The sequence below is a fragment of the Aethalodelphis obliquidens genome, unplaced genomic scaffold (assembly GCF_003676395.1).
Source record: "Aethalodelphis obliquidens isolate GAN/ISIS:26980383/991018 unplaced genomic scaffold, ASM367639v1 scaffold45, whole genome shotgun sequence".
NCBI lineage: Eukaryota > Metazoa > Chordata > Mammalia > Artiodactyla > Delphinidae > Aethalodelphis > Aethalodelphis obliquidens.
In genome coordinates, this window is record NW_020837989.1 from 1,675,491 (window position 1) to 1,701,600 (window position 26,110).

The window sequence follows — 26,110 nt, forward strand, 5'->3', positions numbered from 1 at the left end:
AGTGGGGGAAGGAGAGGCAGAAAATAAAAAATAAGTAAGTTGTATAGTATGGTGGAATGGGTAAGTGATATATACCAAAAAAGAAAAAGTAGATTAGGATAAAGGGGTCTGGGAATGCTGACTGGGGGAGTGTTGCAATTTTTAAAAATTGAAGTGTAGCTGGTTTACAGTGTTGTGTTAGATTCTGGTGTGTAGGAAAATGATTCAGATATATATATATATATATATATATATATATATTCTCTTTCACATTCTTTCTGTTATAGGTTATTACAAGATACTGAATGTAGTTCTCTGTGCTAGAGAGTAGGTCCTTGTTGTTTATCTCTTTTATATATAGTAGTGTATATCTATTAATTCCAAGCTCCTAATTTATCCCTCCTGCCTCTTCCCCTTTGGTAACCATAAGTTTTTCTAAGTCTGTGAGTCTGTTCCTGTTTTGTAAATAAGTTCATTTGTATCATTTTTTAGATTCCACACATATAAGTGGTATCATGTGATAGTCATCTTTCTCTGTCTGACTTACTTCACTTAGTGTGATAATCTCTAGGTCCATCCATGTTGCTGCAAATGGCACATTCGCTTGTATATATGTACCACATTTTCTTTATCCATTCATCTATCGATGGACACTTAGGTTGCTTCCATGTCTTGGCTATTGTAAATAGTGCGACTATGAACATTGGGGTGCGTGTATCTTTTTGAATTAAGACATGACACCATAAAACTCTGGGTATATGCTCAGGAGTGGGATTGCTGGATCATACGGTAGCTCTATTTTTAGCTTTTTCAGGAACCTCCATACTGTTTTCCATAGTGGCTGCACCAATTTACATTCTCACCCACAGTATAGGAGGGTTCCCTCTTCTACACACCCTCTCCAGCATTTATTGTTTGCAGACTTTTTGAAGATGGCCATACTGACCGGTGTGAGATGATACTTCATTGTAGTTTTGATTTGCGTTTCTCTAATAATTAGCGATGTTGAGCATCTTTTCATGTGCTTTTTGGCTGTCTGTATGTCTTCTTTGCAGAAATGTCTATTTAGGTCTTCTGCCCATTTTTTTGATTGGGTTGTTTGTTTTTTGATATTGAGCTGTTTGTTTGTATATTTGGGGAATTAAGCCCTTGTCAGTCACATTATTTGCAGATATTTTCTCCCATTTCATAGGTGTCTTTACATTTTGTTTATGGTTTCGTTTGCTGTGCAAAAGCTTGTAAGTTTGATTAGGCCCCATTTGTTTATTTTTACTTTTATTTCTTTTGCCTTAGGAGACTAACCTAAGAAAACATTGCTACGCTTTATGTCAAAGCATGTTTTGCCTATGTTCTCTTTTAGGAGTGTTATGGTGTCATGTCTTACATTTAAGACTTTAAGACATTTCGAGTTTATTTTTGTGTATGGCGTGAGAGAGTGTTCTAACTATTGATTTACATGTGGCTGTCCAGCTTTCCAATACCACTTGCTGAAGAGACTGTCTTTTCTCCATTGTATATTTTGGCCTCCTTTGTTGAGATTAATTGACCATAGGTGTGTGGGTTTATTTCTGGGCTCTCTATTCTGTCCCATTGATCCGTATGTCTCCTTTTGTGCCAATAACACACTGTTTGATAACTGTAGCTTTGTAGTATTGTCTGAAGTCTGGGAGGGTTATGCCTCCAGCTTTGTTCTTTTTCCTCAGGATCGTTTGGCAACTCTGGGTCTTTTGTGGTTCCATATAAATTTTATGATTATTTGCCCTAGTTCTGTGAAAAATGTCATGGGTAATTTGATAGGGGTTGCATTACATCTGTAGATTGCTCTGGTTAGTATGGCCATTTTAACAATATTAATTCTTCCAATCCAAGAGCATCTTTCCATTTCTTTGAATTATCTTCAGTTTCCTTTGCCAATGTTTTTTATAATTCTCAGCATATCAGTCTTTCACTTCCTTCATCAGATTTATTCCTAAGTATTTTTATTTTGGATACAATTTTTAAAGGGATTGTATTTTTACTTCTCTTTCTGATAATTTTATTATTAGTGTAAAGAAATGCAACAGATTTCTGTATGTTAATCTTGTATCCTGCTACCTTGTTGAATTCATTTATCAGTTTTAGTAGTTTTTTTTTTTTTGGCTGTGCTGCACAGAATGTGGGATCTTAGTTACCTGACCAGGGATCAAACCCACACCCCCTGCATTGGAAGCACGGAGTCTTAACCACTGGATTGCCAGGGAAGTCCCAGTTGTAGTAGTTTTTGTGTGAGTCTTTAGGGTTTTCTTTATATAGTATGTCATCTGCATATAATGACAATTTTACCTCTTCCTTTCCAATTTCCTTTTATTTCTTTTTCTTGTCTGATTGCTTTGTCTAGGACTTCCAATACTATGTTGAATAGAAGTGATAAGAATGGGCATCCTTTTCTTGTTCCACATTTTAGCAGGAAGGCTTTCAGCTTTTCATTGTTGAGTATTATGTTGGCTGTGAGTTTGTCATAAATATCCTTTATTATGCTGAGATATGTTCCGTCTATACCCACTTTGGTGAGAGTTTTTATTATGAGTTGATGTTGAATTTTATCAAATGCTCTTTCTGCATCTGTTGAGATGATCATGTGAGTTTTGTCTTTTGTTGATGTGGTGTTTCCCATTGATTGAGTTGCATATGTTGAACCATTCTTGTGACCCTAGGATGAATCCAACTTGGTCGTGGTATATGGTCTTTTTTATATGTTGTTGGATTCAGTCTGCTAATATTTTGTTGAGGATTTTTGCATCTATATTCATCAAAGATATTGGTCTGTAGTTTTCTTTTTTGTTAGTGTCTTTGTCTAGTTTTAGTATCAGGGTGATGGTGGCTTCATAGCATGACTTAGGGAGTGTTCCCTCCACTTCAGTCTTTTGGAAGTGTTTGAGAAGGATTGGTGTAAGCTCTTCTTTGTATGTTTGGTAGAATTCCTCAGTGAAGCCATCCTGGAAGCCACTCCCTTTGGTTTGCAGGGAGTTTTGTTTTGTTTTGTTTTTTTAACAGATTCCACTTCACTTCTAGTGATCATTCTGTTCAAATTATCTGTTTCTTCTTGATTCAGTTACGGTGGGCTGTGTGTTTCTAGAAACTTGTCCATTTCTTCTAGGTTGTCGAATTCGTTGGCATGTAATGGTTCATAGTATTCTCTTATGATTTTTTGTATTTCTGCAGTGTTATTTCTTCTCTTTCATTTCTTATTTTATTTGGGTCCTCTTCCTTCTTCTTGGTGAGCCTGACCAGAGGTTTGTCGATTTTATTTATCCTTTCAGAAAACCAGCTCTTGGTTTTATTGATTTTTTTTCCTATTTTTTTAAATCTCTATTTTATTTATTTCCTCTCTGATCTTCCTTCTGCTGACTTTAGGTTTTGTTTGTTCTGCTTTTTCTAATTCTTTTAGGTGGTAGGTTAGGTTGTTTATTTGAGATTTTCCTTGTTTTTTGAGGAAGGCCTGTATCGCTATGAACTTCTCTCTTAGGCTGCTTTTGCTGCATCCTGTTGATTGTGTATTGTTGTGTTTGGGGGTGTTATAGTTTTAAATAAGGTCATCAGGGAAGGCCTTATTGAGAAGGGGGCAAAACATGAAGGTAATGTAAAAGCACAAAGGAAAGACTGTGCCACCCATAGACAAACAATACAGAAAATACGATTTCTTCTTTTTACAATTTTTATTTTTATTTGCACAAGTAATACACATATATGCTTTGTTAAAAAAACTGAATGTTCACTTGGACGACCCCTCTCCCTATGCACAGCCCACTCTGAACCTCTGACCTCTGTTATCAATTTGGTCTTCATCCTTCCTGACTTTCCTCTGTACCTCTGCATTTACATTGGTGGGGGGTAGTGGGGTGACTTATTTTCTCTAAACTGTCCTGTATAGCTTGTACTGCAGCTTGCCATGACTCTTGACCATCTTTCCACCTCAGCACGTATCAACCTACTTCCTTCTTTTGAAATGCTGCTTTATATATCACTGTATAATTTTAGTAATTTGTCTGTTGATGGAAATTTTAGTTATTTATAGTTTATTTTAGCTGTCACATACAGTGCTGCAAGGAACATCCTTGCAATTTCACTTTTGTGCACCTGTGCAAATAGTTCTCAGAGGGAATGAAATTATGTATTAGGTCAGAGAATGATCATTTCTAATCTTAATAGATACTGCTAAATTGCTCTCCAAAAAGGCTTTTTCCTGAGCATGTAAACATGTATGCACACAATTTCTTTTTAAATGGGACCATTCTTTTTATTTTTTATTTTTATTTATTTATTTGCGGTACGCGGGCCTCTCACTGTTGTGGCCTCTCCTATTGCGGAGCACAGGCTCCGGAGGGACCATTCTTTTAAAATAGTATATCCCTTTTCTCATCTGCTTTTGACCTGTAAAATATTGAGAACATTTTCTTTCGAACAGGCCCCTCTGGCCTTTGAGTGAGGCTTGTGGCTTTCTCCCCAGGATTTCTCCAGGCCTCGGCCGCCCCAGAAGGCACTCCCGGCTAACCCGGTGCCAGGCCGCAAGAGTCTCCCCAGGCCAGGTGGTGTCTCCATTCTGTGGCCCCCTGCCTCTAGACCTCAGCAGACCCGGCCCCTGGCTGTGCTTACCCCAAAGGTGAGTCTTCAGAAACACTCGAGGTGGAAGCTGGGGCAGAGGGATCCAGGGGACAAAAATAAGAGTTGAGAAAACAGACCAGTTCATGCTTCTTGATGTAGTGCTGAACTTCCAGAACAAAAGCAAAGGACAGAAGCTTAGCATTTCTTGGTGCCTGCATGACTGTCCCTTAAATTGGTGAGACCCTTGCACACCCCCTTTTTTGGTTTCATGTGAAAGGTGATGTTTAGGAGGCTGAGCTATGGTAGCTTCAAACCTGGGTCTGCAACTGATGAGCTGAGCTGAGCTGAGCGGCCCTGAGCAAATCACTCTCTTGAGTCTCTGTTTCCTTATCTAGAAAGAGGTTTTATGAAGCAGAAATAGCCAACCCCATCGGGTTACTGTGAAGGTCAAGGCAGTTAATTTACATTAACCGCTGGCCTATGGTAGGCTGTGCACAAATGGCCCCTCTTAATACATCTTCCCTGGGACGTAGTCCTGGGACTTAGTCTTAGTCCTGGGAGTTGGGGCAGAGGGGAGCAGGTGAGGAAGCTGGCTCACTGCCCTGTGTTCCTGCGAGGCCCTGGGAACTCTGCAGACTGAGCTGCAGCTTTGCTGGGAGGGAGGAGGAGAATGGCTTGTCAGCTGGGGGTTGGGGGCTGCCACCGTGCCTCTTACTGCAGAGTTGATGGTCTGGACGAGCAGACATGTGGACAGACTTCTGCGGAAACCCTTCTTCTCAGGTGACAGTCTGCCACTCATGCCCACCTGTCACAAGCCAGAGGACAGCTCCCCACTGATAGCACGGAGCTGATGTCTCTCTCCCTCTGTTTTTTCCCTGCAGTTTCCTGAATACAGGTCACAGAGGGCTGTGGGGATGGCTAGCTCGAAAATCTAGACCCGTCTGAAGGCGCTTCTCCCTTCCTGTGAGGGCTCTGAACACCACAGAGGAGCCGTGGCCACGGAATCTGGAGGAAGCATGCCTGGCCACCTCTGAGCCCCCCTCCCCCCTCCCCTCCTCCTGGAACGACTGCATCTCTGAAAAATCTCCTCCTTGACTCAGTGCCACCTCGGCTTCCACAGAGGCCCAGAGTGCCTACCATCAACGGCATCCAAGTGTTGTTTTGTGCAATATTCAGCCCCAGGTAGGGAGGGCAGAGCCGAAGAGGTTGAATGGCTGCTCGTCCCCTATCCGCCCTTCAGCTGGCCCCTCACCCCAGAGGTGACAGTCGAGCTGGTGCAGGCTGTCCGAGCTGGCGAGCCCAGCTGGGAAAAGTCTGTTTAGCCCTTGAGGCCAGGACTCAGCTTGGAGAAGCCATCCATCCACGTCCTATGGAGGAGGGTACGCATGAGAGCTTTCCTTTGCTTCCATCTTCCTCAGAGGTCCCAGGCTGGACAGAGGCTGGGCACTTACTGTCCCTTTTAGCTTTACTGATCAGGAGGGGTCACTCCAGCCAGGGCTTGGTTGAGGTCACAGCTCCTGGCTCTGTGGCCATATGTGAACACGTCAAGTTCCCTCCTCACGCTGCCCCCCTTCCCCCACCAAAGCCCCCGCATCCCCTTACTCCCCAGGGTCACTCTGACTCAGACAGGTACTATTTGCAGGCAGTGTAGACAGCAGGGGGAGCACAGCCCTGGCCCCCTCTGAGCCGTCAAGCCAAAGGTTTCGACTCCGCTCGCCACTGTTCTTGAGTGCTCCTTGTTTTCTCTTCTGCATTTTCCAAGTGCCTCACGCTTCTGATTTCTCCTTCTCCGCTGGGACCCGCTTAATGTGTGGTGCTGTGAAGAGTGAATCTCCAGCAGTCCCGACTTTCTGGGACTTGGTGCTGTGACCTGCAAGTCAGGGTCCTGCCTGCAGGTTGGCCACAGGATCTCCTATGTTGGTTCTCAAGAGTGTTGACCTGGGTAGACTCGGGCCATGGCTGTGGGGTCGTAGCTTTACTTTCCATGGTGTGTGGTGACCTCAGCAGAGTGTGGGTCTTCCTTTTACTCCCTGACCTGAATCTGAGTAAGGTCCTCAGGGACAGTGGTGGGTGCAGGGAGGAGAGTGGACATCCTGGGAGCCCCAGCCTGTCTCCAGACCTGGTCACTGGCTTGAGGCAGGGCCGTTGTCTTCTGAGCAGAGAGCAGACCTGTCTCTAGAGATCCCTAGAGAAGCAGCAGCCAGCAGCCTTGACGGAACAGAGTCTGTGCCGGGACCAGCCAGACATTTTCTCATCCTCTTCCTTGTGTTCTTTCCTCTGGTCCTGTCCTCCCTGCAGCAGGGAATGGGGGCTGTGTGGTGCTCTGCTAGCTGGGAGGATTTTCAGAGAACCACCGGAGATGTTCTCTGGGATGGTCTCCCACCCCAGAAAGGTGCCGGGCAGCTGGGGCCCTCCCTGCCTCCTGCAGTGAACAGACGTTTGCTCTTGAAAACCTCAGTGCAAGGAAGAGGCTTGAGTTTTCACTCCCAACCATTACCCCGGGGCCCCCTTATCGTTCTCTGTATACAATAGGTGCTCACTAGATATTCTTGGGTTTGTAGACAAGTGGGATATTCAGGCTGTGCACCTGCGGGGGGACACTTGGGATAGATTTAGAAAGAGCTCAGGAAAATGAAGTTCTCTTTCCTCAGGTAGTCAGGTTGTGTTATTGGTGATGTTCACACCCCTGTCTTGCCGACAGGGGCCCTGGTTGCTCCCCACAGCCGATGTCCACCATCCTTGCTGCCTCATGAGGTCAGGGGACGGCCTTCCATGTAAGTGTGCTACTCGAGACGCCCCAGGCCTCGAGGCTGGGCCCAGACAATTAACGGTGAAAACACCCCTCCACTGAAATCACCCTTAAACTCAACCCCCTGCCTCACTGACATTCCTGTGGCATGTCCAGCTTTTCTCCCCAACGTCAGGAGGTTGAAGGCTCTGAAGTGAAAATGCCCCAGCCACTGTGGCTGCATGAGCCTTTTGAACCTGAAATCCACCCTCCCTGGAACCATACCAGAAAGAGACCTGGATTGTTGCTTTCCTGTTTGTTCCCGTTTTTGTTTTCAGTTTTTTTAATACCACCTCCATCCCATAAACATTGTACTGTGAACTGGAAAATGGTTGAATTTTCTAAATTTGGTAAGACTTTCAGCAGCCGGTTCTATTTACTGTTTGACTCCTGGCTGTGTTCCGGCAGGCCGGCGGGGAGTCTGCCCAGGAGCAAGCCTGGCTGTCATAGCCCGTTCTTCCCCTCCTGTGTCCATGTGCTGCTTTGAGGTGACGGAAACCAACATGGACTTAGGGAAAGAGGCACTTTATTCTCAAGGATTACTGCAAGACTGGGGAAGGGAGTGTTGCGATAGGGGCAGGGGGCAGTTGCATTAGGAGAATGCTCAGGAGAGCTGAGCGGCTACAAGATCTATGAGCATCCCACAGCTCAGACGGAAGGGGCCTTTTATAGGAAGGAGTGAGCATGGCTGGAAAAAACCACATTCAGGGACCATCTCTGTGGTCAGCCTTTGGGGGAGGGGCTGTATGCTGGCTCTGGCCAAGGGTGAGTCCATGCTCAGGGTCTGGGGGGTAGGAGGGGAGCCTAACTGAGGCTTGGTGGAGTGACTTAACCAGCCTTCTGTTCAGATGGAGACTAAATCTTTTTAGAAGCTAACTTAGCCTCCTGCCAGTTTTTCAACCCTAGGTGCGTTCTTTTGTTTGTTCGTTTGGTTTTTTTTTTTTTGGTAGGTGTGTTTTCCTTAAGAGCCTAGGAGGCATCTCTGAAATGTAAACCTCAAGGGACATCAAGGGGGATTGCACCCTCTCTCCCTGTCTCAGTGGGAGTTTTAGCCCAGGCACCAGGCTCCAGTGGTAACTGCCTGCTTGCCGTGGGTTCTTTTTAGCCTTATTGACTTCCCCCTATGAAAGAAAAGCTCCTTTCTGCCCCAGCTCTGAGAGGTTCGCAGATCTTAGGGTCTCACTGTAGACCTTACAGTACTGTCATAGCCCCATCCCCCTGTGGCCATGGCCCCTCGCCATCTCTTGCAATAATCCTTTTGAACAAAGCCTCCCCTTACCTATGTCAGAATTTGTTCTTATTTGGCCGAGGGTATGGAAAACTTGCGCGTTTTAAATTGGGGACCAGTTCTAAAGTCAGTGATGGCGTTAAATGTGTATGTAACAGCTCTGCTGGACACGCAAGAAAGTCAAGAGTATGCCAACTGGAAAGGTGCTCCACCCATCCTTAGGGAACCGTGCAAAGGAGCGGTTCTGCAGAATCCAAGCCAAGTGCCCCCAAAGTCACCCTTCCATGCATCCACTGTGTGTATGTACGTGTGCGTCTGGGATCCAGGGCAATGTGAATTTTCTTTTTATTTGGGAGATTGTTCACAGAAAACAGATCCTCTTTTCTCTCGTCCACCTATTAATTGTTTACAATATTTGTATATCTATGCAAAATACTTGAATGGGCTGTGGTGCCTTTTTTCCTTGTTTGTATTTAATTAAATTGTCATTTGAAATGTTGTCTGGTTTGGCAACTCTTGTTTGTTTCTTTGTTTTAACGTTGCACTGGCCAGCCTGGATAGGATCCATCACCGAGGACTCCTCAGAAGAGTTCCTACAGAGACCGTCTGTCCAGCCTGTGAGGCCACCATGGAAGATCTTGAGCCACAGAAAAGCCCTGGGTTTTCCCATGACCAGTCGAGGGAGCTGTTTGTCTTTGCACCTGGACACAGGCCAGTCTAGTTTTAATAGGTCTGGGGGTCACTCACGGCATGAATGATATAGATCGACTTGAGGATTTGTGAGAGCTTAAAAGTATTCACATGGGGCTTCCCTGGTGGCGCAGTGGTTGAGAGTCCGCCTGCCGATGTAGGGGACACAGGTTCATGCCCCGGTCTGGGAGGATCCCACATGCCGTGGAGCGGCTGGGCCCGTGAGCCATGGCTGTTGAGCCTGCGCGTCCGGAGCCTGTGCTCCGCAACGGGCGAGGCCACAACAGTGAGAGGCCCGCGTACTGCAAAAAAAAAAAAAAGTATTCACGTGAAGCTCTTAGCACTGTGGTTGGCTTCTCGTAAGGGCTCAGGCATGGGATGGGTGTCTTCCACTGACGCTCTTCCCCAAACAGCCTTTCCCTCTCTAGTGAAGGCGTGGCTGTAGAAGGCACTGGAGGGACTTCCTTGGCAGCCAGAACTCTCCAGAGATTGGGGACTGGCCCCCCGGCACTAGAGGAACCACTTTAATTGTTCCGTGTCCAAGGAAAGCCAAGATGTAAGTATCAAGTAAACACACTCAGAGGTCTTTATTCCTGACCCTGCAGACCACGCTCTCAGGGCCTTCAGATTAGTCATTCTCAAGATCCAACATGTTGCATTGATTTTAGTTACAGAGAGAAATCCACATTCATTAAAAACTGTGGCTTTGAGCCTGGCGGTGCAGGAAGCCAGTCTGTTCCTTGGAGCTACAAGGCCAGCAACAGTTTGGCCTGGGCTTGGCTATGCTTAGGGCACAGGACGTAAACACAGGCACGGGTGTGGAGTTACACAGGGGAGGCTCTGCACCAGCTTGGGGGCTGAGGGCCAGGTCTTCCTTCTTTACAGATATACTGGCTCCCTTACCTCCCTGTCAATGGTCCTCATATCAACTCTCACATTCTTGCTGCTGGAGAGAAGACAGGAAGGGAGGGGATATTAATTATGTCTCTCTCCAGCTGCTCTTGGTTTTTGACTGCCTCTGGTCAAATGTGAGGGGACCAAAGGCAGTCCCCAAAGCAGGTGGTGGTGGAGCAGTCGTGACACACTGCTTCCCAGTGTGGGCAGCTCATCAGTGGAGCTGGGGACTTGGTGGTGATCTGGTCAACAGCCAGATTGCACCCCGTGCCAAGCTTACACCCCCCGACTTGGCCACTGAAGTTCAAAGCTGATCCCACTGGCCAAGCCTCTAAGGCTTCAGCCCAGAAGTTACCCAGAGGGGACTTCCCTGGCGGTCCAGTGGTTCAGAGTCTGCACTTCCACTTCAGGGGGTGCGGGTTCAGTCCCTGGTCAGGGAACTAATAAGATCCCACGTGCCGCGCAGTGTGTCCAAAAAAAAAAAAAAAAAAAAAAAGTTACCCAGAGCCTTTTCCACCTGGGTTCTTGGTTCACCACCAGAGTAAACACAAAAGTTAGCCCCTGGTTTCCAGAGAGCCTGTGTCTGCTTTCCTGACTGCCCTTTACTCTTCTCCCCATCTCCCCAAATCATACTGGTTTACTCCTTGAGGAAAAGGAAAGTGCATTCTGCTCGACAGCCAGGCCACTTTTAAGAGCAGTGCAATCGCTGTTCTCTTTGGAGAGCGAGGCAAAATGAAACCCTGGGCTTGGCCAGCAGAGCTTGGCTGGGAAGCAAGCACCTTTTGTTGTTGTTGTGTTGTTTTGAGTTCTCAGATAACTGCCTGAATGTCTCCATGACTGACTCCTTAGGATGTGTCTAGAGAGGGAAGGGTGGGGAAGGGGTCGGGCGCATGGAAACAGATGCTGACCTCCAGGCTGGCTGCTCCCGGGAACGGGGCTGGTGGAAGTGTTTCCCTGAGACGTCAGGTGGCTTTCACAGTAAGTAGGTCAGCTGAGGTCTCGCCTCTGTCTCCGAAGATGAGGTGGCAAATGCAACAAGACGTTTTACAATAATTGTGTGTCTGTTGGTTCTGGGTGGGAGGCACGGCGAGTTGCTCTCTGGGCCTCGGAGGGCCAGCTGCACTTCAGTCTTGGGCTCAGGAACGGTGAATCCGTCTCAGGAGGAGAACCAGTGCGAAGGATTTCCTGATGACCAACGTTTCAGGGAAGTTCTTGGCTTGTGCTACATTCAACGGATCAAATCCTATCTTCTTCCCAACAGCACAGAGGTGGCACCGAGGAGGACGGGAGGGCCGGGGACCTGCTGGCACCAACGTGTAGTAGGGTATTTGGTCACTGAGGCTGTGTTTCCAGGAGGTTCTGCCGCCACTGCTCACTGGGTAGGGACTTTTCTCCCGGAAACAGCGGTGAGGTATAAATGAACGTCTCAAGAAAAGAGAGCCCACTGGTAAGAGCTGTGTTGAAAATAACCAGGTGGCTCTGAAATTGAGCAGTCAGGCTGTACCACAGGGCTCACCCTCTCACTCATGTATTCCAAGCTTTACGAATGGATTATAAATACTTCGGGCTTCTTTGGTGATGGGGCCCTGGAGAGTTCTATGTTGTCCACAAGAACATTCTTGTCTTCGAGTCTAACGATGCTGGGCTCTGGGGCGGGAGGCGGGGTTGGGTTTTTGTGCATGTGGGGCAGGCTGGTCCGGCTGACGTCCAGGTCTTTGAAAGCGTGAAGCGTGAACACACCCAGGATGATGGTGACAAAGCCAGAGAGGGTGCCCACAATGTCCACGGCCGACATGCTGTGCCACTCCTTGAAGAGGACGACGGAGGAGGTCACCACCATCGAGGTGAAGAACACGTAGTAGATGGGGAACACCAGGGAGGTATTAAAGATGTCCAGCGCCTTGTTGAGGAAATTGACCTGAGTGCTGAGCGAAAGGGCCAGCACGAGGGACAGGATGTAGGGGAGAGGGTGCCGCACAACTGGCAGCCCCTGGAAGAAGTTCTTAATGGTGATGCCCAGACCCTTGACGGCGGTCACGGAGAAGGCCCCGATCACAGAGCAGATGACGATGTAGATGAGGATATTCCTTTGTCCATAACGTGGGGCGATGACGAAGATGAGGATGAGGCAGGACACCAGCAGAAGCACAGCAAACACGATGTACCCTTTGTGGGGGATGGAGACAGGTAACCTGACCTGGGAGGATGCCAGTAGCCTCTAGAGCCCTCCACTCATGGCAATGGGATGTCTCATTAAGAACCTAGGCTTGGGGGCTTCCCTGGTGGCGCAGTGGTTAAGAATCCGCCTGCCGATGCAGGGGACATGGGTTCGTGCCCCGGTCTGGGAAGATCCCACATGCCGCGGAGCGGCTGGGCCCGTGAGCCATGGCCGCTGAGCCTGTGCTCCACAACGGGAGAAGCCACAACAGTGAGAGGCCCGCGTACCGCAAAAATAAATAAATAAAGAAAGAAAGAAAGAAAGAAAGAAAGAAAGAAAGAAAGAAAGAACCTAGGCTTGGGACTTCCCTGGCAGTCCAGTGGTTAGGACTCCGTGCTTCTGACAGGGGGTGCTGGTTTGATCCCTGGTCAGGGAACTAAGATCCCACATGCCACCACCTGGTGTGGCCAAAAATTTTAAAAAAAGAGAACGTGGGCTCTGGAGTCAAACATGGGTCCCAGTTCCAGAAACACAACTTTTTAATAACTTGTACAAGTTATTAATTAAACCCCCAAGACCTCAGTTTCCTCTTTGTAAAATAGGATTAATATTAGGACCTTCCTCATAGGAGCTTTTTTGTAGGATTAAATTAATACACGCAATTGACGGAATGCCACCCCCCCCATTTACATGTTGAGTGCTAATCCCAAATGGGATGGTATTCGGAGGTGACGTCTTTGGGAGGTGATTCAGGCATGAGGGTAGAGCCCTCAGGAAGGGAATACTGCCCTTATAAAAGGGGCTCCACAGAGCTCCTTTGCCCTCTACACCAGATGAGGACACAGCGAGAAGCTGGCCATCTATGAACAAAGTCTATCGGGCCTTGACCTAGGACTTGATCGTGATCCCCGGAACTGTGAAACTAAGTGTCTGTTGTTTATAAGCCGCCCAATCTACGATATTCTGTTAAAACAACCTGAACTAAGACAATGCAAACAAGGCATTTAGAACAGTACCTGGCACATAACAAATACATAATAATAGCATCGCTACCTATCAGGCTGGGAACCTGTAAGCTAGCCTCAGTACCAGCCCATCAGCTTTCCTCCCTGAGCTTGCTGCCTCCTCCTCCACATGGCAGCACCTGAGATGGCCAGAACCCAGTCAGACCTTTAACATGGTTCACGCCCAGTGCCTTCCTGCTCACTGGGAGCCCGGAGCCTACCTGTGTCTTTCATCTTGGCAGCCATCTCCACGATGGTGGTGATCTTCTCTTCCTCGGGGGCGTGTATCACCATCACCGTGCTGCCGGCCACACAGATCACACAGCCCAGCTTCCCCAACAGGTTCAGACTCTCTCCCAGGAAATATGAGGAAAGGATGGCACTGCGTGTGAAAGTGGAGAAAGGGATTACAGCAGCCAGCCCAGTCCCAGCATCCTGGAGAAAAGTGAGGGCTGAGCAAGGGCTCACTACTCTCACACGTGGAAGCTCTTCTAGACCCCCTAGATTTCAATGTGTGAAATAGAAACTTATTTAGGGGAGGGTTACAGTTTGGGCTGGAGGAATCGACAACATACATGTGAACTTCTTTCATTTTAGAGACGGACAATATCCCCAAAGAGAAGAGTTGGAAGAGCCCTTCAAAGCACTCTTGTCTAAGTTCCTACCCAATGAGCACATCTTCTCTTAACATTGCAAACAGAAGGCTTTCAGCCTTGGCTTGTATACCTCTGGTGGCAAGCAGCTCCCCCCTTCACAAGGCAAATGAATTCCCTGTAGGTTCATTCTGTTATTAGCCCAAAATATGGTAGTTTCTACTCATCCCATATCTATTCCTTGAGCCATACAAAACAAATCCATTCCTTCTTCCATTTGTATATGCCAATATAAACAACCACAGTGACACTTGGGCACACTTTACATACTAGATATTGTGCTAAGAACTTCCCATTTATTATCTCACTAACATCTTGCAACTCTGAGAAGTAAAATATGTCCATTTTATAGATGAGAAAACTGAGTCCCATAGAAGCTTAAATGATGGCAAGATCACACAACTGGTAAGACACGAGCCAGGATTTGAACTCAAGTTCTGTCTAATTATAAAGCCTATGGTTTTTCTTCTACACCTCACTGAGAAGAATTCTCCTGACTTCCTTGAGTCTTTTCTGGACAAAACACCTCCAGTTCCTTGCTGTTCCTTGGTGATGTGACTTTCATTCCCGTCACATCCTCCAAATGAGCCAGCAAAGGTGAAGGAAGAAGGGTGGTGAGACCAGACAGGTACAATCGCTGGGGCATGCTTCTGTTTCTTTAAACAGGTGGCATTAGTTTAGGGCAAAGACCTGTTGGCTGACCTAAGGTAACCCAATGAGCCTCATGAGTCCTGCTTAAAGGTATCAGCAAAGAGGGGATTGATGTCTAACCTCCTTTGAATGTCTCCCATCTCTCCTCTAAAACTCCCAAAACCATTTTACCCACAATGTCTGTTCATCAGCACCCAGTAGCATTAGCAAAGGCAGAGGTCACACAGTGGAGGATCCCCTGCCGCTCCCAACTTCCTGGGATGGGAATCTGTAAACTAATCAGATACGCAATACTGGTATCTCAGCTACATCAGCCAACCGTGCCATGTGAGTCACGGCTCTATCTGGTTTTTGACTGCATAAATGCTGCACAATTGTCATCAAGCTGGTAAAACAAAACAGGAAATTACAGGTACTGGGTGTGGTGGGCTAGGGACTTACCGGGGCTCCAAGGTTAGGGTGACAATCAGAGCCAGCTTCAAATGGGGCTCAGGACCCCCCACAGAGGAACTGTGTTTGTAGCTTGGGAGGAACGGGGCAATGGGAAGCACACACATTTAATATCAGCTATCTTTAATACCATCAAACATCTTCCAGGCCATGGGGCCTAGTGGTTAAGCACCCAGACTCTGAAATTAGACTGCCTGGGAGGGAATCCTGGCCCAGCCTCCTGGGACCTGGGTGACCTCGGCCAAGATGCTTAACCCCTCTTGGCCTCAGGTCTCCCCTCCTTTCTAATCAGTAGGGATGCTGTGAGGATTAAATGAGGGAGTATGTTTAGAACATTTAGCGCAGAGTAAACCCTCAATCTATGTTAGCTGTGGTTATTCTTCAGCGCCTGTTCTGTACTAGGCACTTTCTGTGCATCATCTCATTTAGTCCTTAAATCAATGCCTTCAGGCAGGTATTATGAACATCCCCACTTAGCAGATGGGAAATTGAGGCTTAGAGTAGTTAAGTGACCTGCCATGTAACTACAAAGTGGCAGAGATAAGGTTAGATAGAACCCAGGGAGGGTTCATCTAGGGCTTGTACTTTCAACTTGTGTGCTTCTCCTATTGGGGCACCAAAACACTGACATGAGACATTCAGCCTTGCGGCAGGGGAAGCCCTTCCACCTGGTTTGGGCTTGGCCTGCCCCTTCACCACCCAGGCAGCAAACCATCCAAGCGTGCGGAGCTCTGAACAGCACACTGCCTCTTTCTGGAAGCTGAGACTGACCCAGGTCCTTGACTGCAAGTAGCAATTGACCCCATGTGCAGTTCCGGACATCAACAAACTGAAAATAGGAAGAGACAGCAAGAGAGGTGACAACAACCTTATGAGGATACTCAGCGCTCCCAGTGGTGTGACGACTGTCGCAGGAGCAAACGCATAGGCCCCAAAGTTGGCAACTTCTCCGGCAGCCACTAGGAAATTAAGGGGGAAGAGAGGTCACAGTGGCTCTGATGCGCCATCTCCAGCCCAAATGAAACTGGGTAGAGACGGCTTCATTCAGTGTTCAATCATTCACAGAATCCCAGACCAGCATTCCTTAAAATCCCCACCCTTATGCTGTCTCCCTGCAGAATCTGATCTGAAGGTCAGGCCCAGATGATCCTGACCAAATCCTCCCATGTTAAAGATAGGGAGGTGGCCTGGAGTCCAGGGTCACATGGTGCTTTCTGGTTCTTGAGGTCCCTTGGCTTCTAGCCTAGGCACGGTTAAGTGTATCTCAGGGACTGCGAATGATTGGTCTGTATCTTCAAGGTAAGCTCTAGAAAGTGTTAATTATCAAATAAAGACACAGCTACAGTTACTGATTCTCCAGGTACCAAATGGTCCACGGAGCCGTCTTTCCCAGAGGAGTTATGGATAGTCTAGATTGACAGGCGGGTGGTTAGAAAGTCAGACATTCCCAAAGGGCCTACCTCTCCCCATATGAGTTTCCAGTTTGCAGACTCCTGCAAGTGCCTCTTCTGTCTCCCTGCTCATAGGGAGTGACCTGGGTCTGCCCTTTGAAAGCAGATGATGAATGTGATAACTCTGGCTAAGACAGGGATCAAAACCTGACTTAGGGGATTACAAATCGAAAGCTGGCTAATTTTCCGTCCCAAAGAATTAGGGTTTGAAAGCCAGAGAGGGTGGGTGGAAAGGAATGTGTGAATGTGAAAATGCGGGCAAACCTTAGGTGGCAGACCAGCCATGTTCTAAGTGAGCCAACAATTGCCTGTGGGATGGGGCGGCTGACTTAGGAGTCCCAGGCTGTGCCCTGCAGGAGTCCAGAAGACTCCAGCGGGCAATCATAGCTCCCTGAATTTCAGGGGAAGTTGAGAAATTACACCTTTATCACTACCAGCTCTGTACAAACCTCTCTGGGGACAGATGCTTTATGGATGAAAGACTGACTTTGGATGGAGAAAGTGACCTGAGATGCAGGTAAAATGTTCTACCTGCAAAGACTGTTTAGATTCTCCCCCTAGAAATCTGGGCCTTGGATTCATATTTTGCACAATAGAGACAGAAATGCCCCGTCCACCCCTCCTCTCATCTCTGCCTCTGTCATCAATAGGGCACTGTCCTTAGTAGCAAAGATCCCACTTACTGGTGAGAAATCCAGCCCACCACATTGCATCCTTCAGGTAGCCATAGCCTCCGTCCACTGTAGAAAGGAATGGGCATGAAGTTAGAGGTTAGCCGTACTTTCTCAGGACCTTTCCTTCTCTACCTTCACTCGCCAGTCTCTAAGGGTTCAGTATATGTCAGCTGTGGTGAGTCCTCCAGGCCTGCTTCTGGGCCCTGTCCTGGGTGAGTTCATCCCTTCCAAAGTTTTAAATTCCATCTAGATACCCTATGTCATATATGTACCCTGATCCTTTCTTCTTAGCCCTGATGTATATCCAGTTGCTTACTTGACAACTCTTGGGTCTCGCACAGGCATCTCAAACTCTGTCCCGAATGGAACTCTTGATTTTTAAATGCTCCCTACCCACCAAATGAAGCTCAGTAAGCGGCACCTCCGTGTACCTAGTTGCTTAAGCCAGAAACCAGGGAATCACTCCTGACCCTCCCACTACTCCACCTTCTGCGTCCATTCCATCCTGCTGATTCTGTCTCCAAAATGCATCTCACGTGTGTCCACTCCACTGCCACCCCACCACCCAACTCCCAGGCACTATCACCTCTGGTCTGGGTTGAGGCAACTGCCTCCTAGGACTCCTCTGGTTCTTCTCTTGTCCCTCATAATCCATTCCTTTCATAGTAGCCAGGAGTCTTTTTTTTTTTTTTTTTTTTTTTGCGGTATGCGGGCCTCTCACTGCTGTGGCATCTCCCGTTGCGGAGCACAGGCTCCAGACGCACAGGCTCAGCGGCCATGGCTCACGGGCCCAGCCACTCCGCGGCATGTGGGATCTTCCCGGACCGGGGCACGAACCCGTGTCCCCTGCATCGGCAGGCGGCCTCTCAACCACTGCGCCACCAGGGAAGCCCAGCCAGGAGTCTTTTAAGAATTATGTCACACCTCAGCTTCTAGCTGGCCAGTGGCTTCGACATGCTCTTAGGATAAAGACCAGAATCCCTAACAAGCCTGTTCATAGTGTTGACCCTGCTCACTTCTCCAAAGGCTTCTCCTGCCACACTTCCTACTACAGTCTAGCTGGTCAGGCTGTCTTTGAGTTCTTCAAAAATGATGAGCTCTTTTTGGCCTTAAGGGCTTTGCATGTGCTTTTCCCTGTTTGGAATAGTCTTCTTAACAATATTTGCCTATATCTACACTTACTCTACAGGTCTCTGCTTGAATGCTGCTTCCACTAAAATGCCCTCCCTGGTCCCCTTATCTTTATTGTTTCCTTGGGATTCTCTCTCGTCACACTCAGTTCTTCTCCTTAATGACACTTGTCATTTATAATTTGATCTATTTATTTTCTGAAATTTCCCCTACTAAAAGGGAAGCTCCATGTAGCCAAGAATTGTGTCTGCTTTGTTCACATGATGGACTCAGAGCCTGGCACATGGTCAATACTCGGTATTAGCAATGAGGATGATGATGATTAGGGTGGGTTTTAGACAGTTTTGTGAAAATCCCAAAGTTGTATGTTGCTTTTTGTGAATGCCCTTTTTTCTAAGATGGTCTTTAACTTTCCTCAGGTTCCGCAAGCAGTCAGAATCTCCCATAAAAGTGCTCTGAGAGCATTTTACTCTGAGTTGAAATCTCAGAGAAGATATTGAAAGAGCAGATGGGAGAAAAAATGGATTCTGGGGAAGCTGCCTTTCTGAATGGTCAGTGATACTTGCTCTGCTCTCTCCTGAGTGGAAGCAGCTATTTTTCTGGCACTCTGGGAGGTCTCTGGCCTTTCAAACCCTTGTCCAGAAGAGGAGATAGAGCAGCAATGACCACTGATCCTGACTTCATGTCCACACCTCACATCTCTCCATTTTAGAGCACACCCGGCTCTAGTCCTGGGTATCCAACTGTCTGTCAGGCTCTCCCACTTAGATCACAGTAAAACTAATACTGGTGCTTACTCCATGCTAAGCATCTTTCTAAACATACTACATATCTTCACAACAAGATATAGCTGGAACTATTCCTATCCCCATTTTTTCAGATGAGGAAACTGAGGCAGAAAAACTATTTTTCTTGCCCAGGATCATATCACCTGGAATTGAGGAGCTGGAATTGGAACACAAATAGTCTGCTTCCAAAGCTCAGTGTCCCATAGAACATTAAACTGAACACGTCCAAACCTGAACACATCATCTTCCTATAAACCTGCTCCTCCTGCTTTCTTTGTCTCAGAAAATAGCACCATCATCTCCCCAGTTGCTCAAAGCAGAGCGCTCTGAGTCACCTTGACTCATTTTTTCATCCTCCCCTTGGGGCCAGGCAACACCAAACCCAAACCCAGTAAGTCCTACCTTCAAAATCTATCTCTGGACTTCACCACTTGTCTCCATTCCCACTGCAATTTCCTGGTCCAAGTTCTGTTGTTTTTCTCCCCAAATTGGTCTCCCACCCTCCAGTCTTGTCTCCTAATCCACTCTGCACCCAGCAACCAGAGATCTTTTCAAATCGTAAATCGAACTATGTCACTCCCCTGCCTAAAACCTTTGTCACTTACAATTACACTCAAACTCTGGAGCCCGGTTTACAAGACATTTCATGAGCTGGCCCTCACCCCATCTCTTACCCCTCCATGCTCTAGCCATCCTGAGACAGTTTCAGCTTCTAATATCACTCATGCTCTCTCACCCCTGGGCCTTTGCACATGCTGTTCTTTCTGCCTGGAATACTACTTCTTTCTCTTTTCCCCTCACCTTGTTATCTCCACATCATGTAGGTCTCAGCTTCTAAATCAACTCTTACAGAAAACCTCCCCTACCCCTCAAGCCTGGCTTTACACGGCCCTCCAAAATATTGCCATAACATTCTTCACTTTCCCGATGATAGCATTTAACATGCTACAGAACAACTGTTTATCGACTTGCCTGTCTCTTCCACTCAACTCAATGCCCCACAAGGGCACTGTGTCCCCAGGTCTAGCACGGCACCTGGCACACAGCTGGTACACAATGAATGATGACTAAATGAACACATTTTTTAACATAGGAGTCCTTTTCTCAACAATCGTTTCATGGATACACGTCTTATTTTTCAAACAAGCAAATCCCTGTGGACAGAGACTCAGTAATTCTTTTGTAGCCTATAAAGGAGCTCAGATTGATAGTACGTGAGGACGCACCAGTGTCTGACATTGTTCTGAGCAAAGGTATTATATTCCCATTTTGTAGGGAGATTGTGACTTGCCTATGATGACACAACTGGTAAGAAATAAAACCAGGACTAGACCCGGGGTTTCTGATTCTTGGCCCTGAGACTTTTCCCTGTCTTCACCCCAATTAACCGATCATGTAGTTCTCAGGAACTACTGGATTATAAAGGAAGGTCTCCTGTTGTGGGTGGATCGGCCTCCCAACGGGACTGACAATGAGCCTTTTGTGCCTATCTAGGACAGGTTCTCAAACCGCTACAGTGGACCCCGTGAAGGGAGGTTCACGGGGCTGGCCGAGGGCTCGCCACCCAGCGCCCCATCCAGCCCTGCCCCCCAGGAGCCTACCAGCCCGCGTGGCACCAGAGGCCACCAGTCGCTGGAGGCCCTTCTTCTTGAGGATGATGCTGCTGCCGATGAGGAAGCTGGACAGGATGGCCAGCCCCAGGCCGACGTAGAAGCTGTAGTTCTGCCTGAACCCCTCCTGCCAGCTGCTGGAGATGACACTGCTGGGCACCTGGGGGCTGAGGTCGCCGACGATCTGGCACAGGACTTGTTGGGAGGAGCAGTACAGGCTGATCAGGGAACCTAGGGAAGACCACGGTGAGAGTCACGCTGGGGACATTTGCATGCAGGCTAGGGACCTTCGTGAACTCATCAAGTGCTTCCAACCATGTGTCAGATAAGTGCTGTCTTTGATTCCCACTTCATAGATGTGGAAATGGAGGCCTTGCCTAAGAACACAGGCTGTCTGACTCCAGAACTCCAGCACCTCACCACTAAGTCAGACTGATGCCCCCCCCCCCACCCCCACACCACATAGGGCCCCACAGCTCTCAGGCCTCATCGAATCCAACCTCCCGGCCTCCACAGGAATCCCCTCCCAGCCTCTGGGCACATGGGCCTCCAACAGCTCAGGATCCTACAGGGATTCTCCCCTCCCAGAGGCCTCTTCACTTACGTATCCCTAACTGCAGCCCTAGTGCAGAGTCCTGACAGGTAACAGGAGGGAGTGAGGCTGGAGTCCACAGCCCCTCTAGGCCTGAAGATGATGAAATACGAGCATCCTTGTTTGTCAGAACCGACCATCCCCAGGCCTTACTTCGAAGACCTCTGGTGCTTGTGGTCAGGGCTGAGGCCTCCTTCAGGCCTCAGAGAGATCAGTGTCCCTGCCACCCCATGCAGGATCTGTCTTTAGCTCTCCTTCCAAGTCCTAGAGTCCATGAGAGTCAATCAGTTCTCACGCCCTTGAGCCAGCACACCCTTGCTGGCTCTTCTGGCACAAATACCAAGGACAACAGGACAAACTTGGGCATGCGGGGCAGACCCTCAGTCAGAAGAACTAAGCTGCCCAAGTTCAAGGAGACAGTACAAAGCACAGGCAATAATCCTCTGGTACTCCCAGGGCCCACCACCCTGGGGCTTCTCAGGAGCATCCCTTATCATGGAGACGGCAGAGTGGTCATGCCCAGGGTTTTAGCTGAAGAAACTGGGGCCCTGATAAGCTTGGTAACCTGCCTAAGGCTACACTGGTGGTAAGTGGTGAAGCCAGAATTGCTTCCCTAGCCCATATCATACCGAAGTTCATGCTCTCAGTCACCAGCGCCCCCCGCCCCCCCCCCACACAACACACACACACAGACATAGCAGGTGGCAAGGGGGATGGGGTGTCATTTAGCCTCTTGAAGGTTACCTTAAAACATGAGCTCCCTGATAACATTTAAAAATCAGGAGATTTCCCATGAAAGTCCAGCTTCAGGGCTGCCTTTGCTTACTCTGCTGGGCACACGGTCCCACAGGCAACAGTAAGCTGTGGCTCAGCAGTGGTTTTACCCCTAGACAGGACGTGCTCTTTGCGATTCCCCTGAGTCCACACGCGGCTCCCTTCAGTCATTTTTGTTATGTGCTCGGCCCCTATAAGTATCTGACTTTGTGACCTTTGGTAGTAGAAGGTCTTTTTCAAACTGTGGGTCACAAAGACCCAGGCTCGTGTGCCAAGGATGTAGGCCCGGGCCAGGCACTTCTCCTTGAACCAAGCTAGATTTCTAGGCCTGCACTAGAAGGGCCCAAAGTCCAAAAGGCCAGGCAGCTTTAGCTTTGGCATATCTAGAGCACAGAGTGGCATTTTGGCGTAACGAAGGAAGGGCACTGTTGACCTTTCTTCCATGGCACAGGAGCATGGAACAGCAGAGCTGGAAGAGCCCTTAGAAGGCATCCTGTCTAACCCTCTTTCTTTTCAGCTGGGGAAACTGAGGCCCTGAGATGGGGAAGGATTTGCTTGAGTCTCATAAAAGCCTGGTGGCAGAGCTGGGTCTGGAACCCACCAGGGGACGCCCATGTGTCTTCTGCAGTGGGAGACCTCTCTTTCCAACACCTGTGTCACAATCCAGAGAAGATGAGACAAAGAAACCATCTGGGTCCCTAATCAAACTTGTTCTGACTGCTCACTCCTGTTCCTCAGTTAGGGCAAGAGTCAAATCCTGGGAGTTCCCTGAGTTCAGGAAAAGAGCCAGAACCTGGGAGGATGTGGGCCAAGGAGGGCGACTCCCAAGAGGAAGGCCAAGCCCATTTCCACGCCCTTCCCCCGCCCTCCTGAAGGTTCACCTCCAGCAGATGGAGCCAAAGGGTGGGCCTGGCTCTTTGGGGGAGGCTTGAGGCATCCAAGGGGCACAGTGCCCTCCATCGAGTCAAGTCCTCCCACAGGGGTAAAAAGAAAAGGAGAGAGGGCTGATGGCCAAAGGAAATCCAGTTCTGAGGAGCGTGCTCATCTTGGCAAATGGGTGTTGGGCCAGATGATTCCTGCTTCTCTTCCTGAATATGCTAAGACTGGGGAACATGTTTTTCCCCAGGGGAAGACGAGGCCGAAAATGGACCGCATCACTGTTCAGAAAACCAAGGCCAGCTAACACCCAACAGGCCCGCTTTGAAAGCTTCACTGGAGAGGAGAAGTTAGAAAAACAGGGATATCCCACAGGCTGCATACCAAGACCAGGTAGGAAAATGGAGAAATACCAAGAAAGGAGATGAGCACAGTACAGGTTTTAGAATCCAAGAGCCCTGGTTCTATATTCCATTTCCCCACTGTACTACCTTGAGCAAGTTCATCAGGCTTTTCAGAGCCTCATTTTCCCTACTTCCAGAATGGTGACAGGAAGGTAATAATATCTACCTGCCTTCTAGAGTTGTGTTAAGGATTAACTGGGATAATGCAGGTAAAGAGCCTAGTCCACTACCCAGGTTCATAATAAGAACTTGAGCATAAAGCCCAGAATCTTTCCTTATCCTTTCCTGGGTTGTTCTTTCCCTCCTTTTCCTAAAAGGTGGATGTGGGTTTGGGGGTGGTGAGTCTCTGCGCCCTCTACCCTGTCTTTGATGAGCCCCAGGGGGACAGACCTGGGCAGGTACTAAAATCTGAAGCAACTATACATAAAAGACACCCCCCCACACACACACCTCTTGGTAGACCCGCTCCAATCGATAAATCCCGCCTCTTCCCTCCCACGCACGTCCCCCTTTCTCCCATTCCCCCCTCAGCTACCCAGCTCCAAAGAGGGGGAAAGTCAGCCAGAACCCTGCTCCCTCCCAAGACGGGCCTGAGAACTGGGTGGGGGACGACGCATGCGGACCCCCTCCCCGTTTCGGTCCCCCTGGCAGGAGAGGACGCAGAGGAAAAGAGCAGCAGGGAGGGAAGGCGAAGCGCAGAGCGCACGGGGTCCCCGCTGGCCTCACGCACCGTTCTCGCAGCTGGTGTTGCTGGCCGGCAGCTCCATGGGGCGGACGGTGCCCCGGCTCCCCGGCTCCGGAGCAGGTGGCTGAGATTTGTCCCCCGCGTGGCCGGCGTGCGAGGAGCAGCCGGGGTCGGACCCGGGGGTGGGGAGAATGACGCGCCCCAGAGGGGGAGGGTCCCCGGGGAGGAGCCGCCCGGCCTCTTGGGCAACTCCGTGGGCCTGGGGCCCTGTGCTCGAGTTGCCCGCGGAGGGGCGCATGCCCTCCGGGGGCGCGGAGGCTGCCTGGATCCCGGAGCGGGCGTCAGAGGGGGCGGGTCCCCGGGCGCCGCCTCTCCTCGAGACGCCAGACCAGCACCTAGACAGCTGATGGACTCCAGGGTGGCTGGAGAGGGTTCAATTTTCTGGCTGAGGTAGAAGTGGGAACGTGGGGACTAAAAGGGGGAACTGCTGCCAGTTGGGGCTCTCTCGGGCCATGGGCATCCAGGACATTCGGTTTTTTTCCCTTCCTGCCTACCTTCCTGGCTTCCTACCTCCCTGCCTTATTTATTCATTTAACGTAGGTCTGATCTGCACTGGGGCACTAATATGCAACAGGCACATAGTAGGTGCTCAATAAAGGGCGATACATATATGTGGAATGAATGGGTGATACAAGCTTGGTAAATTGAATGAAAGAAGGAAATGAAGTAACTGGAGACCAAATGAATCAAACATATTCCCTGTCCCCCAAGAACCTTATATATTATTAATAGGGGAAACAAAATGGGATCAACTATCTAGAGACTGGTGTTTTCCAAATCACCATCAAAAAGAAAAATGGTGGTGGGGCTTCCCTGGTGGCGCAGTGGTTGAGAGTCCGCCTGACGATGCAGGGGACACGGGTTCGTGCCCCGGTCCGGGAGGATCCCACGTGCCGCGGAGCGGCTGGGCCCGTGAGCCATGGCCGCTGAGCCTGCACGTCCGGAGCCTGTGCTCCGCAATGGGAGAGGCTACAACAGTGAGAGGCCCACGTACCGCAAAAAAAAAAAAAAAAAATGGTGGTGATGGAAAGTATATTTGTTACTGTGGGTGCTAGTAAAACGAGTTCGAGAAACACTGAGCTGGACCTTAAAAACACTTGTGTATTGCTTGCTATAGGCCAGGCACAGCTGTTAGTGCTGAAAACTCCCAGTTCATTTAAACCTCATGACAAACTTACTTGTAGCTTTATGATTTATAGAAAGGAAACTGAGGCACAGAGTGATCTAGTAACTTGCCCCGGGGTCCTAGCTAGGAAGCAGAAGAGCCAAGATGAAATGCATGCTCCCAGCAACCACACCAAGCCTGGCATTTTAGGCTGAAATAACTCTGCTCCCAAGGAGTGAGGACTGCCAAGAAAGTAGTGGTGGGTGCCGAGAGGTCACTGGCCTTCTGGAGCAAGTAGCTTTTAAAAGGGGTTATTTACTGAGTCTTCACTCGGGGACAGATACTGTACTAAAGGCTTACAGGCATTATCTCATTTAAGCCTTCTGTGAGGCAGGTGCTAATCTCCATGGTACAGATGAGGGAAAACGGTATTAAAATTTTTTTGATTACGAAGTAATTTTGAATTTACAGAAGAGTTACAAAAATATTTCACAGAGTTCCCATATACCTGTCACCAGCTTCCCCTAATAACATTTTGTATAGGAGTAGAAAAAGCCATATTTTAAATACTGATAAACTACCCCCGCCCCATCCCCACAAGGTCCCATAGCCAGTAACTGAGGGTGCCAGGAGTAAACAGAGCTGCTATATCCTCACCCTGTCTCCCAAGCCACCACCCTCCACCCTCTGCTGGTGGCCTTCTAGCTGGGCCTCAAAGGGAGGGTCCTCGCAGCATGTGGCTTCCCTTAACTTGCTGGATGACTTTAAAAAGTCACCTTCTCTCCAGAAGGATCAGTTTCCTTATCTGTCAGTCAAATAAGACAGCCCTTCCTGCTCGTGTGTGTGTGTGTGTGTGTGTGTGTGTGTGTGTGTGTGTGTGTGTG

The 26,110-nt window shown here is 48.7% G+C and overlaps 2 protein-coding genes across 6 annotated transcripts in view; one reads left to right on the forward strand and one right to left on the reverse strand.

Moving 5' to 3' along the window:
• Nucleotides 1-9,475, forward strand: part of ADAM19 (ADAM metallopeptidase domain 19) — an 89,156-nt gene extending 79,681 nt beyond the window's left edge. For 3 of the 5 annotated variants that reach the window (XM_027081429.1, XM_027081434.1, XM_027081435.1), the window contains one exon: nt 4,466-4,689. In XM_027081429.1, the coding sequence (XP_026937230.1) occupies nt 4,466-4,687 (222 nt within the window). In that variant the 3' untranslated portion in view covers nt 4,688-4,689. Of the gene's footprint in view, nt 1-4,465; nt 4,690-5,441; nt 9,077-9,128 lie in introns of those variants that run through there. The other 2 variants (XM_027081430.1, XM_027081433.1) reach the window with 2 other exon arrangements.
• A 348-nt stretch (nt 9,476-9,823) lies between these two features.
• Nucleotides 9,824-24,389, reverse strand: NIPAL4 (NIPA like domain containing 4). The gene is made up of 6 exons (XM_027081436.1): nt 24,107-24,389; nt 20,722-20,961; nt 17,211-17,267; nt 15,945-16,035; nt 13,544-13,704; nt 9,824-12,326 (listed from the first exon to the last, which is right to left on the reverse strand). The coding sequence occupies exons 1-6, from the start codon at nt 24,357-24,359 to the stop codon at nt 11,701-11,703; spliced, it is 1,428 nt and encodes a 475-aa protein (XP_026937237.1). The 5' UTR covers nt 24,360-24,389; the 3' UTR covers nt 9,824-11,700.
• Between the last annotated feature and the right edge of the window lie 1,721 nt (nt 24,390-26,110).

Coding starts and splice junctions, on each gene's coding strand:
- NIPAL4 (XM_027081436.1), bottom strand. CDS start 24,359: ATGCGCCCCTCCGCGGGCAACTCGAGCACAGGGCCCCAGGCCCACGGA. Junction 17,268..20,721: donor CTCTGGTGCCACGCGGGCTG/GTAGGCTCCTGG, acceptor TCCTTTCTACAG/TGGACGGAGGCTATGGCTAC. Junction 13,705..15,944: donor GCGCTGAGTATCCTCATAAG/GTTGTTGTCACC, acceptor TTTCACACGCAG/TGCCATCCTTTCCTCATATT.